Genomic DNA, 20,885 nt, shown 5'->3' on the forward strand with positions numbered 1-20,885 from the left:
GTTACCGTAAAAGTGGGGAGGCTGAAGGCTCAAAATGAGATGAAATTTGCTAGGAATTTGAGAAAAAATTATCATTTGCTAAGAATGGGGAGGTTGAAGTATCCCCAGTCTCTCCGCTTCCGCCGGTCCTGCTACATTACACTTCTTTACACATATACTTCTTGCATAACGAACACAGAAAAATAAACAGCTCCCCCGCAAGGCACTAAGTGATATCGCCAGGGGTAAATATAAGCCCCTGTCAAAGCATTTGGAAAGAAACCCCCAATAACGACGCTCTACTATCGCCGAGTTCGGTGTTTTGTAGACTGTAGTCTACTTCTGGATGTGAATATTTTTGAGAATCTTTGACGAGGCTAGTCTGAATCACAGACCTCTATGAGATACTTCCTATAAGAAACCTTTTCGCTAAAGGATGAGCAGAAGCCTATGATGAGGCTGAGTTCAGTGATGTAGACTAGGGGCAATTGACGCTATTTTGAAAGGAGAAGCATTGCTTTCATTTTTTACCTTCCAAAAAGAACTAGAAACTGGTAAGAAAAAGCTCAAAGATGATAACTACCATACATTACCGGGCAACTTAATCGTGACATTCAGTCAATCAAAAAGCTTTAAGTGCAAGCCGGGCTAGGGTTTTCGCTGCCTCGCGCTGTCTTATTTTATATCTAGGGTGTAAAAAGTCTTCTAAATTTTTACGATCGAATTTCAAAATTCTTTAAATAAACAAATATGACAGATTTCGATATTTTAACTGATTCTTATTCATACCAACTGAACTTTAAACCTTTCTTCCATAGCCTGATAATTCGATATTTACCTCGTGTGTTTTGGATTAGAGAGACTTCCAACTATTCAATAAACAAAATCCAATTTCCCTTGAAAATCGCATAAGAGCGTCAACTGCAGTGCACTCTCGCCAATTCTTAAAACTTCATTATTCGAATGTTTCTATACTTCAAACTAATTCTCAGTTCCCGTCAAAGAGAAGTCTACGTAAAATACTCTCCATAATTCGAATCTCTCTGTAATTCGAACAAATAAAACTTCCCGACCGAGTTCGAATTAGCGAGAAAGAAATGTTTTGCGTTTTTGACAGGTCGTAAAAACGTTCGTGCTTAGCTTTGTTGCACCCTTCCAAAACACTATCCTTGTTCAGTCGATAGTGGTTATGAAACTTTTGCCTGTCTGGCCTGTCTGATCTTTAGAAAGAAATTCTTTTGTAAGATAGACCACATTCAGACTTTGAAGGATGGACGTAATAGAACGCCTACTATGGTCTGAACGTAACCGCATATTTTATCTTTTTGAGTTTTTTATTACAAATAGAGGTATAATCAGTTGTCGTGCCCTAGAAATTAAGAAGAGCGGTTCTTATAAAAAACGAGTTTATTCAATCAACATTTTATACATCTATCCTGCATCCAACATTTAACTGAATTAAATTGCTCTGATTCTTTTCTATCCTATTCATCAAAAATAAGTATCAAAAGACTATCAAACTTATTTTCTGATAATTTCCATGGTATAGACTTTAAAGATACCGGTTCAAATCGTATTGAGAATTCTTAAATAATTTTTGTCGGAAGGATCAAAGATCATCTAAATAATTTTCTTACTATCTTTTTTATGTAGGCAGAAATGTAAGCTTATCTTGAACAACCCTGGTGCAAGTGGATAAATTTTTTCACGCTAAAGCTCCAAAGGAGTGGGGGTGATTTTCCAACAAGGAGGAATAGTAGTCAGTGACTTCTAATGCATTTGTACCCGGAAAGGAAAAGGTTCAGATCTCCCCTTGCAAAATCCATTGTGTAGTCAGCCAAATTTTGAAATCCAAACTTTTCAGTTACCATTAGTCGAAATAACATTGAACTGTATAAATAAGATTAAATCAAATTAGATTTACAAACCAATAAATATCAAGTACGCCATTCAAACAAGAGTTATTATCCAATCAAATTTCTAATCCCGCAGGATTGAAGTGTTCACCAAAAATATGGGAAATCCGGAAAAATTTTCTCATTGAAATTAAAAAAAAAATTTAAATTTATTTTGCTATTACATAAGATTTTATTTGGCTATTTATAATCCTGACGGATTCCTTCTCCAAACAAAATTAATTGCAACTAACCAGCACTATAATCCGCCAAAAAATTTTTTTTAATATTAGCTAAATCTTGTTCAAATTTGTAAGAAAAAAATCATTTTTCACAGGGCTTAAATCTTTCGGATTTCACAGAATCAATCTATAGTATAATGTTATGAATACAGCATATGTCGGGTATAAGAACAGAGTTCACATCGAGAAAACCACTTTTTATGAAATCCTTCTTTATTCATTTAGAGAAGAAGTTTTTTAAAGAAAATCCTTTAATTTTTTACTTCGAAAATGGAAGCGACAGGGGTATCTGTGAGAAGTCATAACAATTTACGAAGGATGTCTCCGTTTCATTCTTGTTTGCGAACATATGGAGGACGAATTTCCTGGTATAGTCAGATAGTGGAAACTTTTTCTCTGTATTTGAATTTAATCCAGGACCGAATTACAATCAGACACTCGATACATTTTTTTTATGATAATGTACGATATAAGAATATTCATGATAAAATTAGCCAGAAAGTTAAGAATGTGTTAAAAATTAGAATTCGGCAATTGAACCTAAAATTGCATTTTAGAGACCTTTTTGCCTGTAAATTGCCGAATTATCTGCTTAGACGGCTCAAGAGTTCCCATAATTGCTTGAAGTTATTAAAGTATCCTAACCTAGTAATGCCTAGAATATTTTAAGATGAGTTTTCTTAAAAAAAGTTAATAACATCCATATGGTGAAATGGAAAAACACAATTCTTATAAAAAAAGCAATAAAGTAACCTAAATCCGATAGTCAAGGTATGTTAATAACCACTACTAGCCTACCACCTTTTGGTCAGTGGTAAAGCACTATCACTCCCATTGAAGTATGGAAATTTATTATTGTTCTAAATTTTGAACCTAGGAAAAAACAGAAAGTAAAGAGATGGCTAGGTCGAAATAATACTCCAAAAATAACATGGTATTCTATTATCACACTAAAAAGATATTTCTTACATACTCCGCAAGGCTACAATTATATGTGATATTTCGTCGCTATTCATCTGATGAGCGCCATAAATTTTTTTGATAATTTGTCTGTAAGAGCAGATTTTTTGAATGCTGCAGAAAAAATAAAATCTGCGTGTCTCAGGAAACACAGCAAATCTCACTGCATGTGTCTTTATGATATGTGATAATAAATTTTCTAGAATTAAATAAAATAGTCGGTTATGATTGCCCGATTTTCTTATTATACAACTAATAACTGAAAAAGAATGTTTAGAATACTGTTTGAAGTTATATTCTGGGTAACTGGTCTTCTGAGGAACGTATCTTGGCATGTAATCCGAAAAGGGCTTTAAGTTTAAGTGAAGACTCTAATTTATGCCAGCCGGAGATTAAGTTTGTTTCAGTTGGCAAAAAGGTCATAACAACGTGTTTCTAAAGACCATAACTTTAAGGGCTTTAAAAACCATACCGGGTGACCCACGAAAAAGTTCAGACGTTTCCCGACATCTTGAGGCCGAACAAATGTCCCAAAGTGCTTGGAGTTTAGATATTTAGAAAGTAGATATCCTAACTTAAAATTCGAGCTATCACTTTTTAAATTTGACCAACTTGTTCTCTAGTTATAAGCTTTTAAAGTCAAAATTCACTTTTCGGAAGTGTAAAAAACACGTAAAAAAGAGGTATTAAATTTATGCAATCAATTAGAAAATCACTTACAAATTGACTTTTTTAACGAGTTTTATGACATTAATAATTAATAAAACACCTTTAAAAGTAATTTTTGTTTAAAACAAGACTAGTTTTTATAAAAATTGGCGCTTTTGTAGATTTTTCAGATTTTTTTCAAAAACTGTATATCAAAAACGTCTAAAAATACCAAATTTGATACCCCTTTTTTACGTGTTTTTTACACTTTCCGAAAAGTGAATTTTGACTTTAAAAGCTCATAAGTAGAGAACAAATTGGTCAAATTTAAAAATTGATAGCTCAAATTTTAAGTTAGGATATCTTCTTTCTAAATATCTAAACTCCAAGCACTTTGGGACATTTGTTCGGCCTCGAGACGTCGAGAAACGTCTGAACTTTTTCGTGGGTCACCCGGTACCTAAGCTTACATCTTAGCTTTCTGCTCAAGAAAAGAAGGGCAGGAAGTCGGTCGCATATAAACACACATCACCTTCTTCTCTTTTCTAGTATGGAGGTTACTGCAACAAACAAAAAATGAACACCAGGATAAAACGATTTCTCTTCCAATCTGAAACATGCACCATGTTGTCATTGATATCATTATGGTTGAAGTACGTTGATTAAAAGAAATGACCTGTCCATGGAATTCTTCACATTTTGAGTACTCACAAAAATGCGAGGTTTGTTTCCATTCTTGGATATCGTGTTGGCGAAAATTTTAGCTATTTTAAATTTGGTGTGGTCGAATTAACACAATAATTTAGAATTAAGCCTCCTTTTAAGTTTGAATAAATGTAGGTGACCCCTAGCTGAGTTTGTAGCCCCTGACGTAAAGCTATTTCTAGGTACCAGTTGTGGTGGAACCTGTTAGATCCCCCTTGTGGCCAGGGGGTGAAGCTATGTTGGTAAATTCATTTCTTATAATGAAATAAACGTGCATATGTTTTGGAAAAGAGGTCTTTGACAAGGTTAAATGCAATCTTAGCGGGAAATCTGCCATTATGGATAAATAAATTCGAATTTGAAGAGGTGATTCGAATGATTCATTTCATGACGGTGAAAGTTATGTATTGAACCAAACCTGGAAAAATTTCTTTATAGACTTAATTTTGGTTAAGCACAGGTTAACATTCAACAGATCTATGGGTGAACTATGCATGAATTCATAATGTTGTGAGCCCGCCAGGGCCAGGACACTTGATCAGAAAAATACTGATTCTGTGGACAAAAATTAATGTCTCATAATTAACCTCTTGAAGAAACATCGAAATTATACGGTGGATTTTCATTACTTAAAGAAATATTCTCCCAAACAACGTTTTTCTCAGCTTTTTACGCTCTTAGAGTACATTTTATTCATTTCGACCTTTACTTTGTAAATTTCCAACCTCAAATTTATTCGAACCCCCCTGTTTATTTGGCACCTAAGAGTACCCGTAAGGCAGGTCGCTTATCTTGAGGTTAGCGATGAGAAGGGAAAAGCAGACGGATTTTCGAATCTAAGTCTGGAATTCATAATATTTTCATGTTTCTCATGTTCGTTTATTTTCTACTCCAACATTTTGACGTCAGCTGTTCCTTCATAACCTCAAGGTACGGCCCCCGAAAATCGAACAAAACTAAACCAAATCATCAAGTTTAGTAATCTTATTTATCCAAAAATGCATTTTTTACAACGATCGTGAGATGTATCAATTACCAATTTGTGGTCGTAGTTGAAAAATTCCTCAAATATTTTTATGAACTCCGTTAATCTAAAATGCGGTTTTTTTTTGCATTTGTTAATAGCGTGATCTATTATGATACCATATGTTCTGGTGCCTCTTCTCCTAGAATCATATCATCATTATTATAGACAGTTCTAGTCAGGTGAGTCATTTTGATTGGTACAGTCTTTGAAAGATAACCATAATCTATGGTGAGCGAAATTTCAATATCTTGGTACAATGGGCTTGTCGGTTTTATCGTGGTCATAAAGTCACAAGATTTTCTTAAGACATCAATTTGACCAAATTGGCCAAGGTTTCCAAGGCTAAAGAGCTTGTCTCCCTCGAAATCGAACAATAATTTCTGGTTAAGACCCGAAATTGACAAGAGCCTGGCAAGATGGGTGTCATTGATTCTGTGAATAACTTTCGTGTTGTCATCCTTGGTGCACACCAGACTGGAAAAACTGGTGAGCAATTTTAATTGGTTAATATCTTTTTTTGCTTCATTTTTCAACAGTCTTTGCAGGGTAATCACATATACGTTTAGAAAAGATATTAGCATAAACCGTAACCCTCTTGATTAACATTTAACGACGTTCATACCGTTAAACATTCCAAAGCAGCCTCACAAATATGGCATTGATACCGTGCCGTAGCTAATGGGGAGCAAAGCCTCTCCTCAAAAAATTTATGATTCTACTTGTCCAAATAAAATTTTATTTATTTAAACTAAAATTTTCAACTTTCTCAACTCGAATTAAACCATGGTTGGCCCTTGTGATGTCGCTACACCTCCCCCTACCCCCCAAAAAATCAAACATTTTTCAGTTTTCTGTGCCGTCACTGTGATGTGTCCTCAAATCTTTAAAAGTCAGCCCTCCTGCTTGATTTATTTTCACTTATTACACCGTATGTCATTACCTTCAGCTTTGGTAGTACGCTATCTTACGGGAAGATTTATCGGTGACTACGCAAGTGGCATGGACACGGCTTATCAACATCAAGAAGAAATAGCTAACCAACAAGTTTCTTTGCAAATACTTGACACTTCGGAGAAAAAGGTATTTGCTCTTAGTCATTCTTGAATTTGATATATGGATGAATACCGTAGTACTTCAAATAAATGCCCCAGGCCCTTATACTAGCCATAATTTTCATTAAAGTGCCACCGCAGAAGAACGATCAAATAAATTGTTGAATTTGGAAAGAAATGTTACTTATAGCCGTTACTTCTGTTAGAATGGCATCTCATCTGAAGCAAAATTTAGTCTACAAATATTAGCAATTTGTGTCCATCTCGGAGATATCTTCTTATAGAGATAAGGTAAAGTTATTTATCTGTTTATTTTTATCATCTCTTTTATTACCAAAATAATGGTATATTATGGTTTGTTCATAGCATACTAAACGCTACTGTACTAAACTGCCATTTTACTGTAATAGTCAAACGACATGTTTATGAAAGGATAAAAATTTCTAATTTGACCTGGTCAGAGGCGGTTAATAACTACTTGTGGTTTAAATAGGGAATTTCCCAACAAAAAAAGGAATTTCCCTTAATTTGACTCCCTGAGGTCATAAAAAAAAGACATATAGAGCTTTGAAAATGGGTAATCAGATCAAAAAAAAATCCGGAAAAGTGTTTTTAATGATGATAAAACAATAGAAATACAGTCAAGCTAAGAATGTTACGGTACACCATTTAACCGGAACTAAAATACTGAAAAACGCGCGTAAAATTATGAGATGTTTGCCCAACTTCCTTATGCGTGAAGCTATGAATGCCATCCTCGGAAGCTTTAGGCTTCCTGCGGTGGCAATAATCTCCTCAAAAAATCTACAATTGTTTATACATACTGTTGTACAGAGTTCTATAAGAAGAAAAATAGGCAAATTGACAACTTGAATCTGTGCTGGTATGTTGACAGAGCAAGAATCACAATTAATTTCTGAGCTTGGATTAAGAGAATTTGATACACAGTTTGGCCACAAACTTGCATCAACTAAAATCTCTGGATATAAAAAATGCGAAAGAAGACTGACAATGCTACCCGTTTCTCTTTGTTCCTTCTCACTACCACAACTATTACAAGTACCCTGAATTACAAAACTTGTTTCAAAAACATGTCTCTCTTCTTCTGATAATTCTTTGAAAATATTACTTCCAAAAATCTCTTGAAACTCTGCGTCGCTATTTCTTCTCACAAAGGTACCACAATTTTCAATAATCTTAGACCATACCGGTTCCCTAATTTCATCCAGCAGTCGAAAAGCATTACTTTTCATATCGTAATCTTCAAGTGAAATTTCCATTGATCCACTTAATTGAAGCAGCTTAAAAAAATCACTTGATTTTTCATATGATACTTTAGCTTTCATTTCTGGAAGAAGCAAGCGGTAACATATTTCAAGAAAGCAATCAACAGCGCAAGAATAGGTACGACTGCCAGTTGTCCTGCTTGAATTTCGGAAATGTGCAACATTCAATGCAGTGTCTAGATTAATCGCAAAGTCTTCCTCTGCCATACTGTGAAAAATCTTCAAATTATTTTAGGAGCAAAAAGCAAAAAATGTAATTACAGTTGACACTGTCTAATTTGACGTTCTACTATTTGATAAGCCCGTTTTGGATAAAAATTTGAAGTCACTTTAAAGGTTTTGAAAAACCACTCTCTTATTTGATTTCTAGTAACAAAAAAAATGCCAGATATTTTGAAATTCAAATGTTCGATTTGTTGCGTTCAAATTAGAAACTCAAAATTTGACTCCTCAAATATTGCAAATATCAAAGATTTCTTCCAAAAAACTTATATAAATTTTCAGCAAGATCTTCGGTTATTGTACTGATTCGACGTTCAAAAACCAATCGCAATAATCAACCTTCGCTTCGCCTTCTTCTTCCCGTGTTACTCTATAATTCAATATTTACTTTAGGGATTTGGGAGACTTTCTCAATATTCAATATGCTGTGGTATTCGATGAGAATCCCTTGAAATTTGAATTAGAGAGTGTCAACTACTGTATATATAGATTTTTGCAAAATGCAAACTTTCCTTTATGGAATTTCCCTTTTATAGGGCGCCTTGTTTTATACTTTAGTTCAGTTTCAAAAATTCTTTTAATTTTCAGCTGTGTGCTGTTCTGTATCAATAGTGTTAGAACGATGATGGAAAAAACTATATAAATAACTGTCAGACTGTTGTTCTGTCAGTCTGTGTTCTGTTTCGCTGGAAAATATAAATCAATCTCAATGTCTAAAAAGGATTCAAATTGTTTAGTTTTCCTTTCAGCAAACTCACACTGGATTGTTGGGTTTATAGAAAAGTAGTGCGATTGGACTACTGGACTGTGCTAATAACTGGAATAAAACAGATTTAAAGAAACAGGGAGAAATTCAAGATGTCTGCCACCATCACATCAGGTCCACCAACTTTCCTTTTTATCGCTGACATTACCTTATACCTAAAGCCAGAGCCATCGGCTGATCGTTTGAAACATAGTCAATAGAAGAAATACCAGATAATTCAATTGACATTGTTTGAAAGCTCCGACACGATAGGAAGAAACAAACGTCCGCCGCGCAAGCTAAAAAAGAGCTATCCTGTAAACACGGCTTATCGCTCTTCATTCCGGGAAATCAAATAACCGTTAATTGATAATGTTCCGCTAAGCGGAACTAAAATACTGAAACGCGCGCGCAAAATTATGAGATGTTTTCCCAACTTTCCCTCACGAGTGAAGCTATGAATGCCATCCTCGGAAGCTTTAGGCTTCCTGCGGTGGCAATAAGTAGAAAATTCGTCGAGAAAAAATTTCGTCACTTTTCTCGCTTTCGTTGGCTGAGGAATTCCTTTGTCTCTAGTTGTTGTGCGTGCCAATGTCATGAACAATGAAGATTAAAGTCTCTAAGACCATGTTCGGACGTTACGGTTTCGTATCGCTCCAGTGTGGTATTCGTTACTGATAGGAAGTGTTCATACTCAGTTCAGAACTGTTTTGCTTTGTAACGTCTTCTTTTTTGACATTTCTAATTTTGACGTTCACACGGAACGTAGCGTGTGAACGTGGTCAAAATGTAGTATCTTTGCAATAGTTTTTCTTTAAGATCCTCACTTTTTATGGGTATGTCGGTAGAAAGTCGACTGTCTAAAGTCAATATGATAAAGACAATAAATGTTCAGGCTTCTGACGATAATGTCATGAAAAATTTGTCGACTGTCGATTTTCTCATAGCAAGTACCTCATCAAACCAAAACAACTGAAAGAAAATATGTGTTGACAGTAGAAAAAATTCACGCTAACTTCCTTTCACCATCTGTTATTGAATATGTGCATTGTAACTTGCTCAGTCAACACACTGGCAAATAGCATGTAAACCCCGGGGGGGGGGATACTTAAGGGTCGTTAAGGGTCGTTTTCACCCTTCAAAGTCTCTCTAAGGGTTGCAAAAATCTGAAAAATTTAAATCAGTCACTCTAAGGGTTGGAAAATTCACAAGTTTTAGGAATTATTTTTGAAACAGTCTCTCTCGAAGGGTAGGGAGTTTTTCAAAAATCGAAGAAAATTTTTCAAAAAAGTCTTTTTAAACCTTTTCAGCAAAGATTAGTCTCTCTAAGGGTCGGTTTTTGGAGGTCCCATCCGCACATACTCCTCATCCGCCAGCCCTACTTTAATGGGATGAACTTTCAAGGGGATTAAATTTCGCGTTGGGCCTATCGGCGAAATTCAAAAATTTCGCGGGGACTTAATTTTGCGGGTGGCACTATTGGGTGGCAATATTTTCACGATTTTGTGACTTTTACTGTCAAATAATGCATGTTGGTTGTTGAAATACGCATTTATTTGCGCTCCTTTGAAGCAAGTAGCCATCGAAATAGTATTTATTTTATGTATTTTGAGTTTTGTTTAGAAATATTTCGCGGATGAGACCCTTCCAAATTTCCATTGGGATATAATTTCGCGGATTTTCGTGGATGACACCCATTTCCGCGAAATCCGCGAAATTTAATCCCCGCGAAAGTTTATCCCATTAAAGTAGTACCCTCCCGGGCATGCAAATCTGGATCGGAAAAATTGTAGATCATCAGGAATTTTGGTTTCTCGTTTAAACTTCAAGAATTCTTTCATTCAATGATAAACTTTATTGCGTGAGATTCAAGATGGCTGCATAATTTCAGATTAATTTCATACATTACATAGTCTCTTTGTATATGCATGTACATTCTTTAACACTCTTTATTTAATTCGCGGTTTCTTTGACGTTTTTTAATTCGTCAAACAGTTGGGATTAATCGGACTAACATTTAATCAAATTTTCTAAAATACTGTCACGCTCTTTCTACAAATTGTGGAAATAACAGGATGTCAGAGATATCAGTGATGTCGGTGATCCGTACCCAGATGACACACAACGTTGTTTCAACGTTTATCTAACGTTCACAACGTCCGTATAACGTTAGATGAACGTTGGAACAACGTTGTGTGCCAGCTGGGTAACCACAAATATCTTTCAAATGGACAATTAAAGTAGTGTAGTGGCCTATCTGAAATAAGCATTCTGATACAAATTGTTCTTTAGCTCTAATTTTATGCACACTTTTGCTATATACTGTAACTTCAAGATTTGTCAATGAAAAGTTCTTATGATTTGCAAAAGTTATTATTAAGTTATTATTAAATTCACCAAAGAGAAATTTTGGAAACATTGAGAACTTGTCACCCACTATGATGACATTTTGAAATAAACCTGAAATTGCAGTGGACTATTAATAATGACGTCGTTTACAAGTCTTAAACGGTCATAAATATTGATAGAAAAATGACTGAATGGTAATGTTAATAGAAATTCATTTTTAGGCGAAAAATTTCCTGTTGTTATGGAAAGTCGAAAAACTGTTATTTCGGTTGGAAAGGGTAATGGACTTTAAGTTCCCAAAAAGGCACCCTTAAGTGCGATACATACCCGTACTCTTCACTTGCCTAGGTACTCTCACTGAGTTTGCTTCTCTCGACCGAAAAGTTCCTACTCAATTCAGAATCATCTGTATATTATAATGTTTTCGTCTACTTTATTTCAGTATTCGAAAGCTGCTTTAGCATGGGCTGACGGTGTTATTGTTACTTATTCAATCGTCGATCGATCAAGTCTTCAAAAAGCTAAAGAAATTCTCGAAGAAGTTGAAAAAATCAACAACAGGAAAGTCATTCTTTTCCTAGTAGCAACCAAAGCTGAATTGAATCAATATAGAACTGTACTTCGATACGAAGGTGAATTACTGGCAAGAGAGTATGGAGCTACACATTTTGAACTCTCTTCTTTCTTAGATTATAAACCTGTGAAACGTGCTTTTATAAAGTTGGTACGTAAAATGATGGACAGGCGAATCAAAAATGATAAAATTGTGGTTACTGGAAAATCACCAACAATGGTTTTTCGGAAGTTGTTGAACAAGTACGAAAAGAGATCTTCTACCATTTAAGAAGATTTGGGAAATAAAATGTTGTGAAGCGGTCTAATGTTTTTAATAATTTGGCATTCTTATAATTAGAGCTGATAATTTACGTGGATAACCCAGTAATCTAAGACTTTTAGGCAGTCTTTCCATTGTTTTCACGGGATCCACGCCCAGCCGGCTCGGCTACCTATGAACTGAACGGAATGTTGGAGGGAGCGGGGATTTCAACCGCAAATTCCTGGTTTGAGACGCCGACGCCTTTAACCAATGGGCCATCGCTCCTAATGTTCTTTAAAGGTCGCGCATACCATTAATTAGTAGTATAACAGCTTCCGATTTTACGGTTCACTTTATACCTGCTAGTTATTTTACCTGTTTTTAAGAGCTTTTTGTAAGTAGCATTTTTATAATGACGATATAGCGTTGCTATAAAAAAAAGAAATTGATACCATAAAACTCGACTCGCTATGATGCCTGAAGGCCGGTCCCCACTTTCGCGCGAAATGAGCGAGAACTTTTTAACGTTTTTGTATGGTCATTGGTCGGGTGAAAAATGAAGCAATTCCATTGGGCAAATTTGACGTAACGGTTTAAAAAAGTTGAACCTCTTTTTTAAAGACGTAATCTTTTATGCAGGCAAAAACGATTGAAAAAAGTTTTCACTCATTTTCGCGCAAAAGTGGAGACCGGCGACTTTTAAAAAGAATCTGTCACGCTAATTTAGATCGTCGGGTCAAACTACGATTTCTGTCGATTGCAGACCCAATGAAAACATGAAAGTGAAAGAAACTGAATTTCCACATCCCTGGTGGAAACATGAAAAGAAAGATAACATTATGTATGGTTTATCGTAAACATTTTTATCCGAAAATTCAATGACCAACATTTTATGTTATTGGTTTACTTTGTATTTTTATGCTCCAAAGAAATTTTTTGTCGAGGCTCGGATTATCATGCTTTATGGCCCTTTGTGCTTTGAGCCTTAGATTTTTCATATCGTGTTCTTATTTCGGGGAAAAGATTGAAATACCAAAGCTTGAAATTCATCAATTACAGGCTCAGCTTTGTTCTTAAATTGTTCTTATTCCCTGGCGTTTTTCAGGCTCAGTCTTATCAAGCTTCTCGCATCTCGGCTTGTCTGTTCCCTTATTTACTTCATAGGAATGATTTTTCTTACATAATGCAAAACTTTTGTGCCAGACCTCCATGAAATTGCTAGAAAATGACCTTTGAACTTTTTGTACTGTACTCTGTGTAGAATTTATAAATTTTTGTAAAGTACGGATATACTAATCCCAAAAAAAAAACAGAACATATACCTTGTCATTTGAAACCTATCTGTAAGTCACATGAGTGAGAAGTTTGAAAAGTGGATCCTGTCAGAACGAAAGTTTTCCCGTTTTTAGCATGAAAAATGATGGCAAAATGACTAAAAGTAGACGGAGGATTTTCTAACGCATTTTAAAAATTATTAAATTTTGAACGATTTTTACTCGATTTTTGTCCAAATTTTGGACCCTTTGAGAGAAGAAATGTTGAATTTCGTGATTTTTGGACCCTTACAGAGACTCGATTTTCTTTTTAATTATTTTTATACCCGAGAGACTTTCGAGGGTGTGAAAAGGGGCACTTATGGCTCGCACATACCCGGCACCCATTTTGCCTAAGTACCCCTTCCCCACCCAGACCTATCCATGCAAAATGTTGGTCGACTTGCTTCATCAATTTTTTTTTAATGGGAGAACATAACTTTTCTTGAATAAACTCTTGTGGAATACCTACATAAAATTCCCAGAAAATTCTGTACTTTATGTACCACTTTGTTTAGAATTGTCAACAAATCAGGACAAAAGCAGAACATAAACCATGTATGTCATGTCAGCAACACACGATGTTGCTGTTTAGAGTACAAATATGGAATTCAAGAAACAACATATAAAGTGTTTTATGGTAAATGTTATGGAATAGACAGTTACGTGTTTTGTTGTTTTGTGGGGTAAAAAAATGATCAATAGAGATTTTGAGACCTCAAAATCAAACCCGGTGAAATTTTATTGTTTTCATAATCATCTCGGTGGGTGAAAATTTTTACGGTTAACACACCAAATTTCCGCGCTATATTTTCCCAATTTTTTTTCAATTATTTAACATATTTGAGCAAAGCATATTTAATCAGTGGTAAAAAATTTAAACATTTCACTGATCAAATTATTTCGCTTCCATATTGAAAGCTTCGAAGCTTCTGGTGCTAGTCTATCTCAACTTCATTTCTCTCGCAATCCCCGCACAAACTTTCCGTGAATCGTTTTTAAGTTTGTTGGATAAAATGAAACAAGTTTATTTGCTAGCGTCTTTTGTTCTAGTATTGGATTATCCCTTTAAGTAAAATTTTGTCATGCCTACCATCGCTACCATCTTGCATGTTTCATGTTTCTTGTACATCATGTACATCCATTAGAACTGCGAGTATTTTTGGTTCTGAAATTTGTTTTATTTTATCTACGGTTGAACTTACACGAAAATTGATATGTCATTTTTATTTATCATTTATTATGAATTTTGTTTTTCAAGATTAATTAAAAAGTATGGGGAAGTGCAAAAGCTGTGAAGAAAACGTTTGCGAACGTAAATACGAAAATCGAGACAAGTGTCAAGACAAAAAGAACTGTACTTGTACATGTCAAGAATCAGAAGGCGAAACAGCTGTAAAAGAGGTGTGTCAGCAGTTACCGGAGGTTTATTTCTTTGTTTTTGTACTGTTGCTACTGGCGGTGGTGCTTTAGCAGTAGCAGTTGCTGTTGGAGGAGCTGCCTTAGCCGGTGGTGGTTCATCTATGGTAATTAACCCCCTTTCCAAAAAACATTCAGGAGAAAGGATGACACCAAAAGATTATGCGACTGATGTTACCGTTGGTACCATAATTGGTGCTGCATCGGGGGGATTTGGGGTCGGTTCGTCAGCAATAACAGAAGGAGCAAAAGGTGCTGTTAAGCTTGGAGTCCGAGTTGCCAGTGGAGCTGTTAGTGGAATCGTTGGAGGAGGAATATCAGAAACTGGAAGAAAAGTTAAAGGGGAGGAAGTTAATGGCGAGACCGCCCTCAAATCAATGGCAATGGGGATCATTACTGGAGGTATAGGTGGTGCCTCCGGTCATTTAGCAAGTAATTTATCTAAAATTGAACCTCTAAAAGATGCAATCACGAAGCCAGTGATTCGAATTGCGACAGAGACTGTGACCAACACAAGTTTAGATGCTGGAATCCAGATTGCTGAAACAGGAAAAGTGGATCCTGCTAAACTTCTGCAAAATGCTGGTGCTCAGTTGGTTACGTCAGTTGCTGGAGAATGTGGTCGACGCGCTGGTAAGAACGTCGCCAAGCAAACACAGAAAAGAATGGTCCCTTCGTACAACGATGAACAGATTAAAAAAGATGGCAACATCAAGGATGAGAAAACACGAGATTCAGTTAAGGAACAGTTAGAAAAGGTTAATAAGATCCCGGATAAGGAAATATCCGATTTGGTTTCAAACTCCGATCAAATCATACAGAAAAGGGACCAATTTGATTCGAAATTTGACCAGCTAACTGCTGATTTGAACCAGGCAGAGAAGACAAAAAAACAACATCAAGCAGATAAATCATCGATTTTAGGAACAGGAGACAAATCAAATTTAAACGACAAGCAGCTGCAGGACCTAAAGCAATTGCAAAGTGATAACAGAAAAAATGAAAAAAAAATCAAGGCTACCCGAAAGGAAATAACTGCTCTAAACAAAAATGGCAAACCAGATCTTTTATTACTTGACAAACATGATAATTTGCACTGTTTAGGTGGTAAACACAAAGGTCGGGTTGCAGTAGATCTCAACAACAACAATGGGAACAATGGACGTGGTACCGAACGGTTGCTATTAGAAACGGCAAATGGAAAACCTGATTCTGCAGGTCAGTTTGTACTTGTTGCATATGTCCCTGATCATAATTACAATGATCCCAGAATCCCTCCACCAAAAAATGGACCCCATTTGGCTTTGCCTGCCTACCACATCGACATGACAGCCACACACCAATTGAGATCATGGAGCGAAGAACGTATCGAATGATCCATTAGCAATGAACAACTTTTCATATTCTTTTACTTGTAAACGAGTGGTAATTTTGAGGTTTATTTTCTAACTTTTTATATAGGATGCTTCTCTTTACTAAAGTCAGTCTCAAAAGTATGTGTTCTGGTATTTTTGGCACCCGTTCATCATACTATAATACTATGCATCGTTGGAAAGATATTTCCAAGGGGAATAATATAAAGGATAAAAAATTCTTGAAAAATTGAAAAAGAAAATTACTGAAGATGAAAAAGTGAAGAATTTTTCTACCGGCTCAAAAATTATGACATCAAATCTGTGCTCAGATTTTTCTTTTCTTTCTTAGATAAAAAGTTACAGCACTGTGATGATGGTCTTTTTTGCTGTTTGGTCATTTTTGGCCTACTTCAAAAGGCTGTAATTTTTTATCCAAGAAAGAAACTAAAAATCTGAACACAGATTTGAAATCAGCAAGGTTTCAATTTTCTAAATAGCCTCATGACATGATTTTTAAAACCAAACAGTAAAAAAAAATTTCTTTTCGGTTTTCAATTTTCTCCTTGAAAATATCTTTCCAACTGTGGATGATTTTCTAACATAGCAAAAGTGGGCATTGAGAAAATGTTCAAAAACCAAAGACCAAAGTTTCCACATACTTTTGGAGACAGACTTTAGTTGCTATTAGAAATTGGTATATTGCGTGATTATAAGTGTAGCGATTACATTTTTAAAAGATGATACAAATAAACTTTTATCTATTTGAAATCAGTAGTTTTTGGTCCTATCTAGAGATCCTTCACATTAACTAACAATAGTTCACCAGCCCGTCCGCTCGTCCGTCCGTGTGCTACCAGCTTTTCTTGGGATCCACTCAATAGTTTTTTGGATTTGTTGCACCCCGGTTTCGATGATTATCATTTAATCATCCGCTCTCTAATTTGATTTTCTAGGATTTCATAGAAATACGTTTATCCAACTAGGCAAGTGAAGTGTACGGGTATGTGCCTCCCTTACGGGTGCCTTTTTGGAACCTGACAGTCCCTTTTAAGTCTTGACAACTCAGAAAATCAAATTTCATTAGTCTCCCTAAAGGTCGGAAAAATAGGAAAATTTAAACTTTTTGCCTCGTAAGGGCCCGGGGGGGGGGGTACTAGGTTTGCGAGGTGACGGGTATGTCCGAGCCGAAAATCGAAAATCACGTGCTGAATGTGATGATCTGAGCTGGTTGTTCAGCCGAAATATTCAAGACCCCGTTGCCTTTTGTTTGAAAGAAGAAAGTGAAAGCGGCTTGGTTTTATTGTTAATGATTGACATAATGACATTTGATTCTGGTGCGATTGTTTCTGCTTCAGTCGATCACCGCTCAAAAAATTTAATGTCATACACTTTTTTTTATAAGAACAAACTATATAAGAACATAAGGCTTCGATGGCCAAAATGTTAAGAACAAGTGTCAAGAACACTTTAAGGCTTTGTGGGCTCAAAAACACCCTATTTCTTAGGAAAAAGGTCGAAAACGCTCACAAAATGGTCAAAATAAGAATATATTAAGAACATTAAAACTTGAAAAGTTAAGAACATCCGAAGGCTTTTAAAAATTTTGGATGTTGTTATAAAAAAAGGTGTATTAGTCCCAAATCTGGATGTAAAACATAAAAGTGGTTCGCCATCATAGGCATATTCCCAAACGGAGCCGTGAATATACGTCATCTGTGCGGAGTAATCAAAACCTACTCGGAGATTATATATGTGCTTCACAGTGTGTTACAAAGTTATTATTTGGAAAAAAGAGAAAATATTCTTTCTTTGCTAATTGAAATTTTCGTACGTTGTACTTAAGAGTAAATCTCTATTTTTCTCTGAAAAACACGCCCGTACTCAAATATGGAGGTCTTCAAAAATTATTCTTATGCAAACTTACAAAATCGAAAATCCGTCGATGAAAAATTTAAACAAAGTATAATCAAAATAATCATACCGTGCTTCTGATTGGTTTTTGAATTATCAGAATATTCAATATTGGATCTATTTGGAAATAAGAAGCCCAAAACACGTAGTTCTTTCCCTCTTTTTAAATGTTAAAACATTAATTCTTTTGTTATATGGATGAAATACTATAAATTGCAACAATTCAAGTCTGAAAGGAGCTGTCCAATTCAAACGGTAAAGATTTCAAACAAATATTTTGCATGGGAATGTATAGAGCTCTGAAAATGTTCTGAGTGTTTTCAACTGAGTTCATTCGATTTCAAATTTCTAAAGTTTTAGTAAAACATCGGCAGTGGACATGTTAAAATGCACTTAAACTTGACTTCAAACAATACAGTGATACACCTCCGATGCTTGACAGTGGAATTTAAATATGACTTTGCACAAGATAGTTCAATCGTCAACACGCTAGTGATTATACTTTTATCAATCGCCGTAATACCAACAACTCTACTAAACACCGTATCAGTCTACGTTTTCTCACGTAAAGAAATACGTAAACGTATACCGACAAATATTCTAATACTGGCGTCTTGTATCGTAGACCTTCTTAACGGATCCATATCCATCCCGACGTGCATTGCACATTATGGGTTGATCATTTCAAGCCGCCATTATGAATGTCCACTTTACGTCATAATGTTATCTGCCGGACAGTCGATTTCATGGATATCAGCTGTCATGACTTTGATTATTAGTATTGACCGCTATCTAGCTATATTTTATCCATATTTTTATGAATCTTGGTGCGTAAACAGACCATCACTTTATTACGGGTTATGTTCAGGGACATGCTTATTCAGCATAATAATGGTCATTGTTAGTTTCTCCCAAGTTGGCTTTCAACCTGTTTTATATCTGACTGGTTCTGTACCGCTCATAGTCGTCATTTCTTTTTATACTCATTTGAGAATTTCGTGTACCGTGTCACAAATCAAGAGACGTATCACGCAACAAAGCTCCGCTGATACTAGTAACAACAATATCAACAATACCGCAACTGTGAAACCGAATAAAAAACTAACTCGGAAATCAACCGTTCTAGATACAAGGAAAACAAGTAGTGTAGCCGTGTTCATGTTATGTCTTCTTTGTCTCTGTTATACACCTTATTTTGTTGTAATCTTACTGTGGAAAATTCGACTTATCGAGACAGGACTTAATCCAACCGTTGGTCAGTATACGGCTTCAAGTTTGGCAGCAGTTTTTGTACTGTATCGATCATGCTTTAACCCTTTGATATACATTTATACGATGCCATCCGTCAGAAGACACAAAAGATTTTTCAAAAGATGAGACTAAATAAACACCCTTCTCGCAGATCCAACGGGACCCCTTTCTCACTAGTCTAGCATGCTAGACGACTTAACTCAGTAAAAAATAGGAAATAGAAAACTTGACAGGAGCATAATATAGTCGTCTAGAATATTCTGTGCACAACAAACTTTTCATAAAAATTCTCTTTTTTCATGTTTTTGGATAACATTTTCAGGGGGTCTTGTTGGTTTGTTTTGGTTTTTTTTTTTTCTTTCACTTAGAAATTCTCATTGGCGGAAATTTTTATTTGTTTATATATTTTGTTGTATATGATTGGCGAAGAGAGACAATGTCTTGCGTTTTTATTGGCTTAGAGAAAATCAATTTTGCGTTTTCATTGACTTAACATATTAAAAGGAGAAATCTGTTTGTTGCTAATAGTGATAACAATTATTTGAAAAAATTAAGACAAAAGAAACGTGATAAACTATGTTATTTTCAGAGAATTTGCTATCAAATAAAATTTTTTTGTAACTTTGGAAAGAGTTGAAAAAGATAGAAAACTTCTTTCTGGTAGTCCTTTATACCTTTTATTTTAAAAATATCTGCAACTTTTCTCCACACTTCATCCATCTTGAATTTGGAAGTTTTGTTTACGATGATGATTGAAATGTGTATTCTCCTAACATTGGCGGCAAATTTTTATCGGACGAACCCCCTTCCGCGCTACAGATTACAAATTTCTCATGTTTTCTCACCCCGCAGAAATCTGCGGGCCCTGCTGGAACTCCCGTAAGCTACGGAAACCACCTTAGCCCAGTCGTTTATTTTAACCATATCCCGACATAAAAATTTCCCGCTTTCAACAAAAACGTTATAAACGACTGGATTCCCAGTCTACTTTCTCACTGGAAAAATGAGCCAAAAAATCGCCCCCGGTGGAAAATTATCCTCCAATTTTTTTTCCTCACTGAAAATAATCAAATAAATCAATCCCTACTGCAAAATAATGGTGCTATTTTCCCCATCCCCATTGAATTTTCTGACTTGAAAACAAAAGAATTTACATCCCCAGTCATAAAAGGTATGGAAATATCAATCCCCATCAAGTTTCACCCCGTTATTTTTATCCCCAGGGTCTTATATCAGGGTTTTATACCGGGTCTGTGAGAAGGGGGTGTAAATAACTAAGTGAAATCACACTCGCTACTAGATGAACACATCACTCTTTCGTTCACCCGCCCGGAGTTTTTCTCAGGCTGTCGAATATTCAAGAACTATACATATTTGTTTTATTAGAATTGCACTTATAAGCATATATAGGCTCAGATATGGCAAAAAAAATTAAGCTTATACGAAAAAATTATATTTTCCTGATTTTGGGTGCGGTTTTACAGATTTTTAGAATATCCCTAAAATTTTGCTTGGGATATAAGCATCCTTATAAACATTTTTCAACCTTGTCAAGCCCTCAACCTAAGCATCTCCGAGCCTGTTTTTGAATTGTTGCATATTCATAAAAGACTATTTTTTAATTCTCCATTCTTCGGTAAAAATCGGCCATAAGAAAGGAAACGGGTACTGATAGAGATTCCCAGAAATTTCATCCTCAATGGTACAAT

At 35.4% G+C, this 20,885-nt stretch overlaps 2 protein-coding genes across 2 annotated transcripts; both read left to right on the forward strand.

The window, feature by feature from the left end:
• The first annotated feature begins 5,595 nt into the window (after positions 1-5,595).
• LOC136802800 (ras-related and estrogen-regulated growth inhibitor-like) lies at positions 5,596-12,382 on the forward strand. Its single transcript, XM_067059561.1, has 3 exons — positions 5,596-5,942; positions 6,403-6,536; positions 11,553-12,382. The coding sequence occupies exons 1-3, from the start codon at positions 5,873-5,875 to the stop codon at positions 11,952-11,954; spliced, it is 606 nt and encodes a 201-aa protein (XP_066915662.1). The 5' UTR covers positions 5,596-5,872; the 3' UTR covers positions 11,955-12,382.
• Positions 12,383-18,234: 5,852 nt separating this feature from the next.
• On the forward strand, positions 18,235-19,302 carry LOC136802817 (lysophosphatidic acid receptor 6-like). Its single transcript, XM_067059583.1, has one exon. The coding sequence runs from the start codon at positions 18,313-18,315 to the stop codon at positions 19,300-19,302; it is 990 nt and encodes a 329-aa protein (XP_066915684.1). The 5' UTR covers positions 18,235-18,312.
• The last annotated feature ends 1,583 nt before the right edge of the window (positions 19,303-20,885 follow it).

This window comes from Clytia hemisphaerica, unplaced genomic scaffold (genome assembly GCF_902728285.1).
Source record: "Clytia hemisphaerica strain Z4C2 unplaced genomic scaffold, Clytia hemisphaerica genome assembly, whole genome shotgun sequence".
Classification (NCBI taxonomy): Eukaryota; Metazoa; Cnidaria; class Hydrozoa; order Leptothecata; family Clytiidae; genus Clytia; species Clytia hemisphaerica.

Bases quoted from the DNA above. Each gene is read 5' to 3' on its own strand.
- LOC136802817 (XM_067059583.1), top strand. From the start codon at position 18,313: ATGCACTTAAACTTGACTTCAAACAATACAGTGATACACCTCCGATGC.
- LOC136802800 (XM_067059561.1), top strand. From the start codon at position 5,873: ATGGGTGTCATTGATTCTGTGAATAACTTTCGTGTTGTCATCCTTGGT. The intron at 5,943-6,402 runs GTGAGCAATTTT...CATTACCTTCAG, and splicing joins ACACCAGACTGGAAAAACTG to CTTTGGTAGTACGCTATCTT. The intron at 6,537-11,552 runs GTATTTGCTCTT...ACTTTATTTCAG, and splicing joins TTGACACTTCGGAGAAAAAG to TATTCGAAAGCTGCTTTAGC.